This window comes from Lytechinus pictus, chromosome 5 (genome assembly GCF_037042905.1).
Source record: "Lytechinus pictus isolate F3 Inbred chromosome 5, Lp3.0, whole genome shotgun sequence".
Classification (NCBI taxonomy): Eukaryota; Metazoa; Echinodermata; class Echinoidea; order Temnopleuroida; family Toxopneustidae; genus Lytechinus; species Lytechinus pictus.
In genome coordinates this window covers 44,917,920-44,931,610 of record NC_087249.1, presented here as the reverse complement: position 1 = coordinate 44,931,610, position 13,691 = coordinate 44,917,920, and the positions used below count along the sequence as shown (strand labels likewise).

Sequence of the window (13,691 nt, the reverse complement as noted above, 5' to 3'; positions counted from 1 at the left end):
TTTGTAAACAAAAAGAAGCACAGTGATTTTTTAAGAAAACAATGAATGCATGAATATACATCATAGCTGGAAAATATTTTGAACAAACATGCATAATAGATGTTGACGTTACTGGCCATCCATAGTTGCGATTGATTGGATCAATAGCATCAATAGCAACTCTTTGTATAAGACGGGCCCCTGACGTCTGGTTGAACTTAGACCATGGTCTAACTCTGAGCTAAAATTGTGGGAGCCGAAAATGTCACAATTTTGTTTACATTGTTGTTTCGAGTTTACTATGCTCTTTCCTCGTGATTTAATGGTGAAGAAAACAATATTATTTCTTGACAGTTATGAATAATTGGTGTCAAGTGAGCTAATAAATATAACTTGTATTCTTAAGGCCATTGCACATGTATCTAATGACTGGTTCACGATCTGAGTTTGGGACAAATCGCATTTTGCTAAACTACATAAAATGTGAATGAAAAGTATCTTTTCTCTGTGAGGTTCAAATTAACTGTAAGAATACTAATGTAACACATTTGGATTATTGCAAACGTTTATTTTGGAGTAAAGGCCAAATGAATTTCAAATCATACCATTACTATGACATCATTACGACTAGATATTAAATTCACTTTTATTTTAAAATGGATGAAAGCATAGTCACAGATAAGTTTGAACACAGATATTAAGAAGATGATTAGAACATTACACAATAAGATATTCCATTCTCAATATTATCACCAAATTCTACAACATTTTATTCCAAAATCGGGGCACAGACCAATGGTAAGGTGTGCAGTGGCCTTTAGATGTTTGTGTCACAGTTGGCCATCCATATTCCATAGTTAAACCATAAACTAAGACCAGAGTGGAATGCAACACAAGTTCAGATTACGGGCCAATACAGTTTTAAAAAGTTCTCAGGACTCAGTCCGACTGACCTACGAACTCCATGAGCCGAGAAATGCTCTCCCCGATGATGGTTGACCTCAGGTGACCGATGTGCATCTCCTTGGCTATATTGGGAGAAGACATGTCAATGACAACCCTCTTCTTCTTTTTGAGGGGCGGAGGGAGTACCCCTTGGGTCAGGATACCGGTGATGAGGGGGGCGATGTAGGATTTCTTGAGGTGGATGTTGATGAAACCAGGTCCGGCAATATCAACCTGGTAAAGGGGATAACCATGGGGAGTATTTCATGAACTGATTTTTCAGTGATTTTATTTCACAAAATCTCTAACAAGCTACCAAAATCCTGTATCTGAGTTGGCTGAACAGGGTCCAATCCAACCACCCCCACGAGTTGCTTTAATAGGATTTATTGTTAACTTTAACAAATCAAGATCAAAATATTCATCATCTGAAGAATCAAATCTTTCAATTATGATTATGAACAATGTATCAGGTACCAATATTTGATGGATACAAAGCACATTTGAACTACATTCTAGATCACAGATGCCAACCTACACTAACCCACTCTCCACTCAGGAGATGGTTGGGTATCCAATAGGATGCAAAGTCAATGTAGTATATGTTAGTAATTTGAGCTTGGTAGTCTCTGCTGTGATATGGAGTGATTAAGAAATGTAGGTCAGAATCTGATGACCAAAGTACTGTCAAGCATATAGGCCCGAATTCACAAAGGTGGATTTTAAAACCCTCGGTTGATCCCATAGTTTATGCAGATTTCCTGTATAAATTATGCTTATTTACCGCGTACATCAAAAAATGTTCAATGCTGATGCACGCTTTTGTCGTTGTGCGCTAAATTGACGCCTGTTGCCATGGTTAAGTACGCTATTTTATTTGTGAGTCCACTGTTTTGAATTAATGAGTCCACTCTTCAAACAGTGGACTCATGAATAAAATAGCATATCTAACCATGGTAACAGCAGTGACAAAAGCGCGCATCAGCATTGGAATTTTTTATACACGCGCCAGGGACTCGATTTTAAGGCACGCGAGAGCGATCGCGCGCTACATGCGCGCCTTAATCCACTTTAGGTAGCGCGATTAATAGCGCGCCTCGCGATCGCTGAGCTGCGCGGAAATCATTGCCGAGGGATAACAACTCAACGGCCCACTAACGCCATATGTTCGAGCTCCGCTTACCATTTAAAAATCATCCAAAATCCACACTAAAAATCATGAATAAGCCTTGAAAATAGCGAGCGCAGTTTCAAATTCCGAAGTTGCATCTTTTTTTCTGTACCACGTATTTCCATACACATGGTACCAGGTATGGAAAAAAAAATCAACGCAACGGTCGGGAAACAGTTGCATGTATAGGGGTCCATTATGACTACCACGCACCATGTGCAATTTCTAATGCACATGTATCCCCTACAGATATCACAATTCAGAGTCTAGTAACCTAGCATTGGTGAGTTGTCATTTGGCTTTGCTTTTCAAAACGGCCTATTAACATCCAAAATAACTTACCTTATTTATTAATTATAACTAAAAAATAATTTGTTTTCTTTTTCTAGGGGATGAGGTAAATATCAGAAAATAAATCATCAAACAAAGCTCCATCTATTTTACAAGGCCGGCTGCAGGCTCACGCACGAACGCATTGGCGCATGTAGCCAGTCGGAGCTCTGTCTCTCTGCCAGAGCTCTGGGGGACAATTCGCTCAGTAAAGGCCTCAATGATGGTGATTTTCTGTTTCAGACAGAGTTTACATTTCAGGTATATTATTCAAAACTGCCAATAAAGTTTGATGATTTCTTCATTGTCATGTATATTTAAGTTCTTAATGAATACATTCTCAACGAATTTAGACTCCCCCATAGAGAAATGCAATTTTCATGGAGATCTGCGTTTTCAAAGAACTTCAGGAAAAGTTAGGGTATGTGGGCCTTTATTACATGTACATGGCCGAGTACAGGGTATTGTACTGGAATAGACGGAGTAGAAATTAGATTTTGAATTCATTTATATCCAAGTCCAACTCACAGTCACACACACACGCACAGTGCCACACACCTACATCCAAGATTCTAAGCAAGAAAAAATAACTTAAAAAATCATACAATATTTAACAAAAAGTAATGATTCATTAATAAGTGAACAGGTATTCCTCAAGATATAAAAAAAGTAGCATTAAAAAAGAGCCCCCGAAATTTGACAAAAAAATTAAAATTGAGCCCCCGAAAAAAAAATTGTCAGTGACTTAACTTTTAGCCAAAGTCAAAACCTCACTCAAACAGGTTTTACAATCTAATTACAATACATTGTAAAACAATTATAAATATTGCATATTCGATTGTTTCCTTCCTTTGGTTGTTGATTGTAACTTAGTACATATATTTCCTCCATCTGTTTTGTTAATTGGACAAAAAGCTCCCCTTGTATGTTGAAGAAGAGCTTTTTGCAGTGCTCCTCTACCGCTCTCCTTAAAAGTTCTAGGAGAGCTTTTTATTGCTCCCCTCATAATTATAAAACCGAGTCCCTGACGCGCTAAATTAAGCATAATTTATACAGGAAATCTGCATAAACCATGGATTCAACCGTGGGTTTTCAAAACCACCTTTCTGAATTTGAGACTAGGCCTGGGAGTAAAACTCAAACCATCGATGCAATCGGCAACCGAATACAACTTTTTACATTAATTAAATTAACGCCAAATGTTGAATAATGATTTGAGTCATTAGATTATCAAAAGTACATAGATATAATCTTTGATATTTGACAACTAAATGCAGAAAACAATGGAAATTTATGCAAAGAATTAATGAATCCAAAAATGAGGGGCACTAGACTGAGTAAGCTCGCTCATTGTGTGTGACCACTGGTAGGTCGTACTATGCCAACTTTTTATGATTTCTGATTAACCTGGGATCTTGATTTTTCAAACTATTTGATTGTTTACCTTGGTGAACAATCGAATGGCAAAAAGGGTATTTGTCCCAGAAACACCATTCTGCTATACCGAGCACCATATAATAGAGGATTGTTTATATCCATACCTTTTCAATGACATCATTTGGAGGGATGTTTGCCAGGATCTGCTGGGCAACAACTCGGGGTGAGACTGGGGAGCCTTGAGCCTTCAATTGCTAGAAGAAAAATTATATTTCAAGAAGAAAAATTATATTTCAAAAAGAACAAAACATATTGGACTTAACAAGGCTAGTGTTCTCAAACTATCCATAATGCTTGAAAAAATAATTAAATATACTTGCCCTTGGCAAGTCACTGAAGATATAATCACAATTTGACTTAAATATACAGCTAACAAAACAGTGACATAGGCCCGTATTCTGAAGTCAGGTTAACTTAGACACTGCATGGTCTCACTGTGTTTTCAAATTATGGGAAGCTGAATGTTAAACAAAATATAAAAATGACATATGTTTTTTTTTTCTTCTGTTTTTTCCTAATACTGATGAAGAAAACATTTTTAGTCATCATTCCCAGATGGTTATGAATAATTTGAGTTTAAAATGAGCTGACAAATTGAGCCTGCGATGTTAAAGACTTTTGTAACATCTGGCTTTCCATATTTCAAGTGCACTTTTTGACCAGAGTTTTATATTCAGAGTTCAGAATATGGGTCATGGGGTAAAATGCAGCATTTTGACTTATTAATGGTCAACTGTGCTTTCAAGGACACAGCTTGTTCTAAAATTTAGGAAAGGGGGCAATTATAACATCATTGTGCTCCTTGTGGAGCGAGAACTACGATAGCCTGACTTGGCTGATACTAGTGATGTAAAAGACTTCCATCCTCATCATCATCATCATCATCATCATAGCCATCATCACAATCATCATCATCATCAACTGGGGTAATAATAATATCAGGGCCCGCTGGGAGAACAGTTTTTAGAACTGAAGTGGCTTCCCTGGGTAAATATACCTATATGCCTATTAATATTATTATTATCATCATTGTCACAAGACAAATATGAAATCACCTGGGCAATTATCATAGCATTGTTGCACTGGTAGTCTCCAAACCTCTCCTGTTGACTGGGCTGGACGGACACAGGAGCATTGGTAAGGGAAGGATAGGCAACACGAAGAGCAGTCCTGAAGATCTCTGTAAGCCTGTCGCAGACATTGTTACCTAGAGTATCACCACCGCTTTGGGACTCCTCCTCATCAATGCTCTAGGGCGGGGGGAACCATATCATGACTAATATTAGCTTCTCCTTGTAGGTTATACAGAAGATATGATAGGCATTTAGTGTAATTGGTTTTTTTTTATCTAACACTGTTTCTAGTTGGAAACATAGAAATCTGACTGTTCAAAATAAAAAGAAACCAAATCAATTACACTTTTATAAAAGATACCGTAAGTAATGGTCTATTAACCGCACCTTTTTCTCGGCGGGATAGAAGCAAAAGTCGGGGGTGCGGTTTATCCACCGTGACGGGTCTGAGCCAGCCCATCGTAACCCCTCCCGAACATGTAAGACGTCTGCCAGTTCACAACACATCGAGTGGCCGGGCGTAGCCGCCCAGGGCAATGTCATTTAGAGGGGTATGAGCCGCGGGTAATGAGAAGCGATTATTACGATCTTATCTAATATTGTCCATAACAAACGCACCCACATTCATGACACTAATTTCGACTATATTCTCGGTTCAAAGCAGCGAAGTTCCCTGGCTAAGTTCAAAGAGAAGCCAAGCATACTCGGTAATATTTTGTCACAGCTGAGCGAGCGCGAGAGTTGAGTTAGCTGAGCTAGCTTGCGTTGTATTGTGGTTATAGTGTGACTTAAGCTGGCGCTATTCATTTTAACCCTCGATCACCTCCAAAGTCCCGTTTCGCGCCAGCTTATTTTTTCTTTCCCGTTTGCTTTTCATAAGATACCATGTACACCACGCAACGAGAGAGACGGCACGACGCCGTAAAAACAACTGTAAAAAATGCAAATTTCTTTGTTTCTTGATCCTTCCTGTAATCCCGTATCCAAAATTCATGCTAAGGCATCGAATGCTAGACAAATTCTGAAAGTGATTGTGAGTTTGTGATGCAAGAAATGTGAATGTTTCTTCCTCCTACGGCGGGAAAGACACAGATCATTATTTGATAAGATGTACTGGTACCGTATCGTAGTTTGCAATGTACAAGAACGGCAGTGCTGTGTGTGTGTACACTGTGACTGTGAGGTGAGTGAGTGTGTAAGTGGCCAATATTGTCGGGACCTTTCTTTCTTGCAAACATTTGTAGATGAATTGATCAAGAACAGCAGATTTCCGCATACCGGTAATCTCTTTGGATACTTTGAAATCTTTAACTTAGTTTTTGTTTCTTCGTACCTCAAATATAATGTGAGGATTTTTTTTTTTTTTTTTTTTTAGTCCAAAGTTGGGGGTGCGGTTAATCCACAGGTGCGGTTTATAGTCCGTTACTTACGGTACTCATTTTCCGGGTAACATATTGCAATTTGCTCCAAATTTCTTACATGTGTACAGACTGCTGTACAAAAAGACTGTGCAGATGTTTTACATAGGGCTGTGCAAAATGTAGTAGAGAGCTTTCCTCATATGACCAAAAATGCTAATCAAATTTGGGAAGCAAAATTGTTCCGTGATACACAATTCATCTTTTACTATACATTTTTATCTTTTATTTCTCTGACCCTAAAATCAAGCTTAAAAAAAATTCAACTTTTATATTCAATTATGGCTTAAAGCGTTCTCCTTCAGCTGGAAAATGCAAGTATAATTATTTCTAAATATGATTGACATACAGTCAACTCTGGATAAGATTACCTTCTATAAGTAAAATAATTGCCAAAGTAGAGGCAAGTTTTTAACCAGATTATGCAAGACATTACCTTCTGTAAATCCAATTAGTCCCAAGTCAAAGAGATTTTTCAAGTCCGAAAGATTTGTCTTTAATTACCTGTAACAGTGGCGGACCGTGACCCTAAGGAGACAATGATTGGCATGATTGGAGGGGCACTGTATTGTTTGTGCACAATGCTGTGCCCCTCCAATGCTTTGTCTCCTCGGGTCACGGTCCGCCACTAACCTGTAATCATGTCAAACCTACCCTCTTTAGGTGCAGAATGCGGTACTTGAGCTTTTGATTTTCAGTCTGCAGTTTCTCCAGTTCAGGAGGCACCTTCTCCCACTCCTCTGTCCCACCGTTCTGCAGCTCTCTGATTTGCTGCTTCAGTTCCGCGATCTGAGCCTCCTGCAGACAAAGCATTGGTGAGAGCCAAAGTTTAGCAGTAGAGGCGCACGGCCAATATGGGAGACTCTCCAACATGGGAGACAATTTCCCATATTGGTGACTTGCTTTGAAAAGGATGAAAGTAATGTTTATGGGGATTCTCAAACCTGCTTGATATAGCAGATCTATGTATTGTATCTGTACACTACAGCCCATCATACTGGCATACAGTTGGGAGAGGTTTGAACATCCCTGGCCTTGGCCTTGCCCTGCCCCCCCCCCCTTTAAGTTCCATGACCAAAAAAAAATGATATTAGGAGTAATAAAAAAAAGAAAGGATGAAAATGTAACTAGACAGTGATTTTCTGTATAAATAATGTCAATAAACCCAGTGTTTTCATTTCTGTACACCTGTAGACATCTCTAATTCCATTTCAATTAATGTGGTTCGGACAGTCATGACAGTGATTTTCCTGGACCTGGAATATGTGTAGACTGCTCGACCAATTGGTATGAATGCAGCGGGTGAGAGAAACATAAATTAAAAACTTTCTGTTTCTAAAAACTTGTAATTTTGTTTCAAACTTGATAAGATGGAAATTTTAGTTTAAATTTTAGACATGGACATGGTGAGAAAATTTTCTTGCCATGTGGCATGTCAAGAAAATAAATAAAACTTTTAAAAGTTATTTTTTATATAGACTATGTGAAAGAGTCTAAATCATTAAGTTTCTTAGTAAAGAATAAGATAAAACAATTTTCATTAAGTCGCACTCTTGTCAGTAGAGGCGCTAGTCAGAAAATTGGGATCGTCCCAGTTTACAGGGACTGACTCAGTTTTTAAAGATTTCTTCACACAAGAAATCTAGTAAAGTTCATTCACCTGTCAAGTGCCGACACCAATCAAGTGCGCTAGTCAATGTAAATATATCAGGTTTCATAACAAGATTATTGGAAGACGGTAAGTCATGAAAAAAAGACGGTGAATTGGGGGGAATTGAGGTCACTGAATCTATTTTTAGCACTCTCAATTCCCGTAATTCATGTCTTTGTCCCGTCACTTGTTCACTGCAACCACCCTGCCTGTGGGGAATCTACTGTAGGACTATGGCATGCCAATGCTGTACAGAGCACACACTTTAAAAAATCATTAAAATATCATTTTTGTGACCAAAATTACTAATTTCCAAACAGTTGCAATTTATTTTTCATCAGTAACTTGGGAATAATTTTTGTATTCACTAGAGCACTCAAAAACTTGAATTTTGGGCATATTTTTGTGTACGCCCTCTATTGGTGAAAAATAATATGGCAAGAAAATTTTCATTTTTTTTATCTCTATTTTTAATTAAGAAAAAATAATTTAAAGAATCAAATTTACTTAAGGGCCAAGTTGTATGACAAATAGGTGTAATGGAAACTGTCAGTGTAAAAAAATCAATCATTTGTCCCAAAGAAAAAGAGAAAATAAGCCAAACATTGCCATCCTTATTTTGCCACACATGGAGATATAACTGAGAACAAGGTTATATCATAACCTTGTTCATTGAATGAGTGTGTCCCGTAGGGGGAAGTGAACAAAAAACGTCCCCATTAACAAAGACAGTCTCAATTTATCAAGACATAATTTGTCTTGGTTTATGAGGATATCCTTGGTTTTCTGGGACAATCCCAATTTTTTGACCAGCGCCTCCACCGCTACCAGTAGAGGCGCACGGCCAATATTGGAGACTGTCTCCAATGTGGGAGATTATCTCCAATATCAGACTTCAGAGACTTTTGTAATTTGTATAAATGTAAAGAATTTGGGTATCCAATTTCAGAGACAGTCTCCAGTTTTGGAGTCCAATTTCCTTTGTTTACATTTGCTGCAAAAGGATTACCTTTTAAGGTAAGCAGATTCCTCATGAAAAATTACCCCTTTTCACCGTCTACTTTAAAAATTCACTGTCTACTTTAGTTTTGTTTTGATAAGGATTTTTGTTGTCAATCACACACAAAACAAATGGGCTTCTGACATCAGTGAGACAAAATTTTGGATGGAAAAAATCATGCTTTTGTTGGTGTTGTTTCTTTTGTCCTTTTGCAAAGCAAGTCTGGGAGATTGTCTCCCCTATATAGTAATATTAGTATTGGAGAGTCTCCCATATTGGCCGTGCGCCTCTACTGGCTACTGCTAGTCTAAGTTTAAACTTTAAGTTTAAAAGCTATAGCCTATAGGTCTAACGTTAGAGGTTCAAAAAATTGAGGCATAATCGCGATATAGTCCCCAAATCCAAAAATGGGGATTATTAGAATCACACCTACCAGAACGCATGAAAATCAATTCCTTTCTCCAGAACACAGTCCCCAACTCTCGCACAGCTCGCGTTCGAGAACTTGCGAAATGATAACACACACAAATGAAACACACTTACACTTGGATTCTCTCCCTATATATACTCGTGATACAGTCCCCACTCTACGGGAAATCAAGTTCACTTTGCACGCAGTGGGGATAGCTCCAACAGTATATTATACTCGTGATACCGTCCCCTCACAACATAAAATCGTGCTCGTTCGACAAGGGGATGGGGACAGTTTCCCGCCAGTGCAACGTGACAAGGAAGACTCATTCAAAACCTTCGGGAATTATCATTATTATTGTCATTATCATATTATATTATCATTATTATCATTATATTATTATTGTTATTTAATCATAATTATCATTATTATTATTGTTATTTAATCATAATTATCATTATTATTGTTATTATCATTATTAGTATTGTGAATATTATTATTATCATTATTAATATTATTATTACTATCAACATCATATATCATTATTATTGTTTATTATTGTTGTTTTTATTATTATTATAATAATTATGATAATATTATAAATTATTATATTATCATTATTATTATTATTCTTTATCATTGAAAATGTGCCCCTTCCATCCATTCTGTTCCTTGTATTTCATTTAATTCCTTCAAATGAAATCACTGTAGACTCATAATAACGTTTGGGTATCAATTATTATCATAATTATTATCATCATTGGCATCATTTTCATTATTGTTGTTGTTATTATTGAAAGAGTCACCCCAAAACATTAAAGTAATCAATACAAATATGTGACGGAAATGAAAAGTAAAGAGTAATGATAACAACAATAGTATAATGATGGGGATGATGATAATAAAGATTAATAACAATAATGATGTTGATAATAATTATGATAAAGGTTAATATAATGTTAATAATAGAGAATAATAACAATAATAATAATTATTATAAAATAATAAATAAAGATAAATAATGTTAACAAAAAATAAGGATAACAATATTAGGCAAATAATAAATAAATACCATAAAAAATAATGACAATAATGATGATAATAATTACGATAATACCCAAAAGTTATGAATGAGTCTAAAGTATGTGATTTCATTTGAAGGAATTAAATGAAATACAAGGAACGGACTGGATGGAAGGGGCACATTTCTAATGATAAAGAATAATAATGATAATAATAATATAATAATTTATTATACTATTATCACTATTATGATGATAATAATAACAACAACAATAAAGTATAATATTTATTATGATGATAGTAATAATAATATAATAAAAATAACAATGATAATAACAACAGCAATAATAATATAATAAGGGATAATAACAATATTAATAACAACAATGATAAAGAATAATGATTAATGATGATGATAATAATAATAATATAATAACAACAACAATAATAAAGAATAATAATGATATATGATGATATTTATAAAAATAATTATATTAATAATAACAAAATATTGATAATAAAAATAATAATAATAAAAACAATAATAATAATATAATAAAGGATAATAACAATAATAATAACAATGATAAAGAATAATAATGATGTATGATGATGATAGTAATAATAAAATAAATAATAACAATAATGATAATTATGATTAAATAACAATAATGATAATTATGATTAAATAACAATAATAATAATTATGATAAAATAATGATATAATGATAATAATGATAATATAATATGATGATGACAATAATAATAATTCCTGAAGGTTTTGAATGAGTCTTCCTTGTCACGTTGCACTGGGAAACTGTCCCCATCCCCTTGTCGAACGAGCACGATTTTATGTTGTGAGGGGACGGTATCACGAGTATAATATACTGTTGGAGCTATCCCCACTGCGTGCAAAGTGAACTTGATTTCCCGTAGAGTGGGGACTGTATCACGAGTATAGCTATACTGTTGGAACTGTCCCCACTGCGTGCAAAGTGAACTTTGTATCCCATAACGCGGGGACTGGATCACGAGTATACTATACTGTTGAAACTGTCCCCACCGCCGTGAAAAATCAAACTTGATTTCCCGTAGAGTGGGGACTGTATCACGAGTATATGATAAGGGAGAGAACCCAAGTGTAAGTGTGTTTCATTTGTGTGTGTTATCATTTCGCAAGCTAGTATTGTAGTAAAGAGCTGTGCGAGAGTAGGGGACTGTGTTCTGGAGAAAGGAGGTGATTTTCATGCGTTCTGGTGGTAGGTGCGATTCTGATAATCCCCATTTTTGGATTTGGGGACTATTTCACGATTATGCCAAAATTGAATCAATTTTCTATTTTTCTTGAACATGTTGATCTTATATTAAGTTATTAAGATCAACATCACACATGTTCAACAAAATTTTGGCATCAATCAAAAAGAAAAAATGAATGTCATACTAGTAGTAGTAATTACTAGTCTTCATACAGATTACAGATTACACAGATTACATTAAGTCATTATTTACAGTGAAAACTTAATCATGACTCAGTCATGTTGTTAATCATTGCTTGATGATAGGCCTAACTTACTTGTTCAGAAGCTCGAGATGTCATTTTTTTAACCAGGTTGTCCATTCCGAATCCCAGATTGTTCTTCAGTTCATATATGAGAAGTTAACTTGTTTACACGGTTGGGTTTTACACAATTCGCAATATGCCACGACAAGATCAAAAGGATCAGTGCAACATGCAGCCAGCAGCCACTCAGTGCATAGCATAGCAGCAAGCACGGCACATGCACAGTAGTACAGCACACACATGTTGGGTTGCAGGTTGCAACGATCGGCAACTTGGCCTGGTAAGGTAAGAGCAATACTTATAAATGGTAGAGATTAAATTGCTAGGCCTATATATTTCTCCTCGATTTTTTAAAGACTATTAAAGAATTACTTTTTATATTTCATTAACATAAAACTGATATTACTGATTTTTGCTGATATGTTTTAACTTCTGTAATCAATATATATGAAAGAGGCTAAATATGGTAGCTTCCTAGATAGATTGGAGATTTTTTCTGTAATCGGTGAGAATAGTACATATTCCATCATTTTTCCTTCTAGATATCAAATTCAAATCTTCTGATTCTAAATCGAATCTTTGAATTACCTTTTTGGTGCCATAATAGTTGTTATTTAAAAAGTAAAACTTTTTCACAGCTTTAAAATCGAAGGAATTTGGGCGGCGCGGCGTGATGGCGAGTCTCGGAGTCGGACTCGCTCAGGCTCAGTTCTGCCGGGGCCGCCGGCGGGCAACCGGCAGAGAACGGCCCCAAAACAAGGCCCAGCCAGGTTGGCGCTGATGCAGTTTCGCACCGGCCGCCTTCGAGTAAACTTCCCCACCAGTACCGTAAGGGTACTAGTATTCAACCCGTTTGGAGAGTTTCCTCAAATATATAGAAATATAGAATTTACCTGAATTTCAGACCCGTCTTATTTCCAAGAGCAAATGCTGGTTATTCTTTTTCCGTTATTTTTTTCTTCAACCAGTTGACTGTGTGCGCGGGCGATCGAATTATACGGCGACGGATTTTAGTACTAGTATTCAACCCGTCGGCACTAGTAATCAACCTAGCGATGAAAGATGGCCCTGTCTCTCAATCTGCCCTTGTCCCATCCGACTATGGACTAGACCATTTGAGATGAGACCAAACAGGGAATTAATCAAAGCCAGAGACTTACATAGATCTAGATCTAATTTAGCAATCTAAACCCTTTTGAGATTTGCTATCAATCCTCACTAGGTTGAATACTAGTACCATTCAGTGCAAAAGGCCATCGCCGCATAATTCGATCCTCCGCGCATACAGTCGACAGATTGATAAAGAAAATACTGACAACAGATTACCCTGGACATAACAAAGGTATGAAATTAAGATAAATTCCCTATTTCTAAATATTTTGGGGAATATGTCAAAATCTTTGAATTATGCCGGGTTGAATACTAGTACCCATACGGTAATTGTTTGCCAATGTCTTATTAATTCTCTCAATCAGTCAATGACATGTGTCTACAGAATTTCTGAATATCGCGATCCCTCCACTGTTTTTAATAAAACAATTCCCAGTCTGGTAAATTAGACTTAGATTTAACTTAGTTAGACTATTTTTACTTAGTAACTTAGAGTTAGAGAGAGATTCAGCATCAAGTCGGAGTCGGAGCCAGGCCCGGCCCGGAGCGGTAGTCACTCATGTCTCATGATGACATGAATT

General features: G+C 36.3%; 2 protein-coding genes across 4 annotated transcripts in view; one reads left to right on the top strand and one right to left on the bottom strand.

The window, feature by feature from the left end:
• LOC129261473 (arginine--tRNA ligase, cytoplasmic-like) overlaps nt 1-12,713 on the bottom strand; it is a 24,833-nt gene extending 12,120 nt beyond the window's left edge. Inside the window, exons 1-6 of the mRNA XM_064099080.1 lie at nt 12,589-12,713; nt 12,013-12,277; nt 7,008-7,151; nt 4,918-5,112; nt 3,967-4,056; nt 933-1,158 (exon numbers count right to left, since the gene is read on the bottom strand). Of these exons, the coding sequence (XP_063955150.1) occupies nt 933-1,158; nt 3,967-4,056; nt 4,918-5,112; nt 7,008-7,151; nt 12,013-12,057 (700 nt within the window). The 5' untranslated portion in view covers nt 12,058-12,277; nt 12,589-12,713. The remainder of the gene's footprint in view (nt 1-932; nt 1,159-3,966; nt 4,057-4,917; nt 5,113-7,007; nt 7,152-12,012; nt 12,278-12,588) is intronic.
• Nucleotides 11,921-13,691, top strand: part of LOC129261487 (A-kinase anchor protein 17A-like) — a 14,901-nt gene continuing 13,130 nt past the window's right edge. Inside the window, exon 1 of one of the 3 annotated variants that reach the window (XM_064099075.1) lies at nt 11,921-12,285. In XM_064099075.1, the coding sequence (XP_063955145.1) occupies nt 12,241-12,285 (45 nt within the window). In that variant the 5' untranslated portion in view covers nt 11,921-12,240. Of the gene's footprint in view, nt 12,286-12,449; nt 12,506-13,691 lie in introns of those variants that run through there. The other 2 variants (XM_064099074.1, XM_054899549.2) reach the window with 2 other exon arrangements.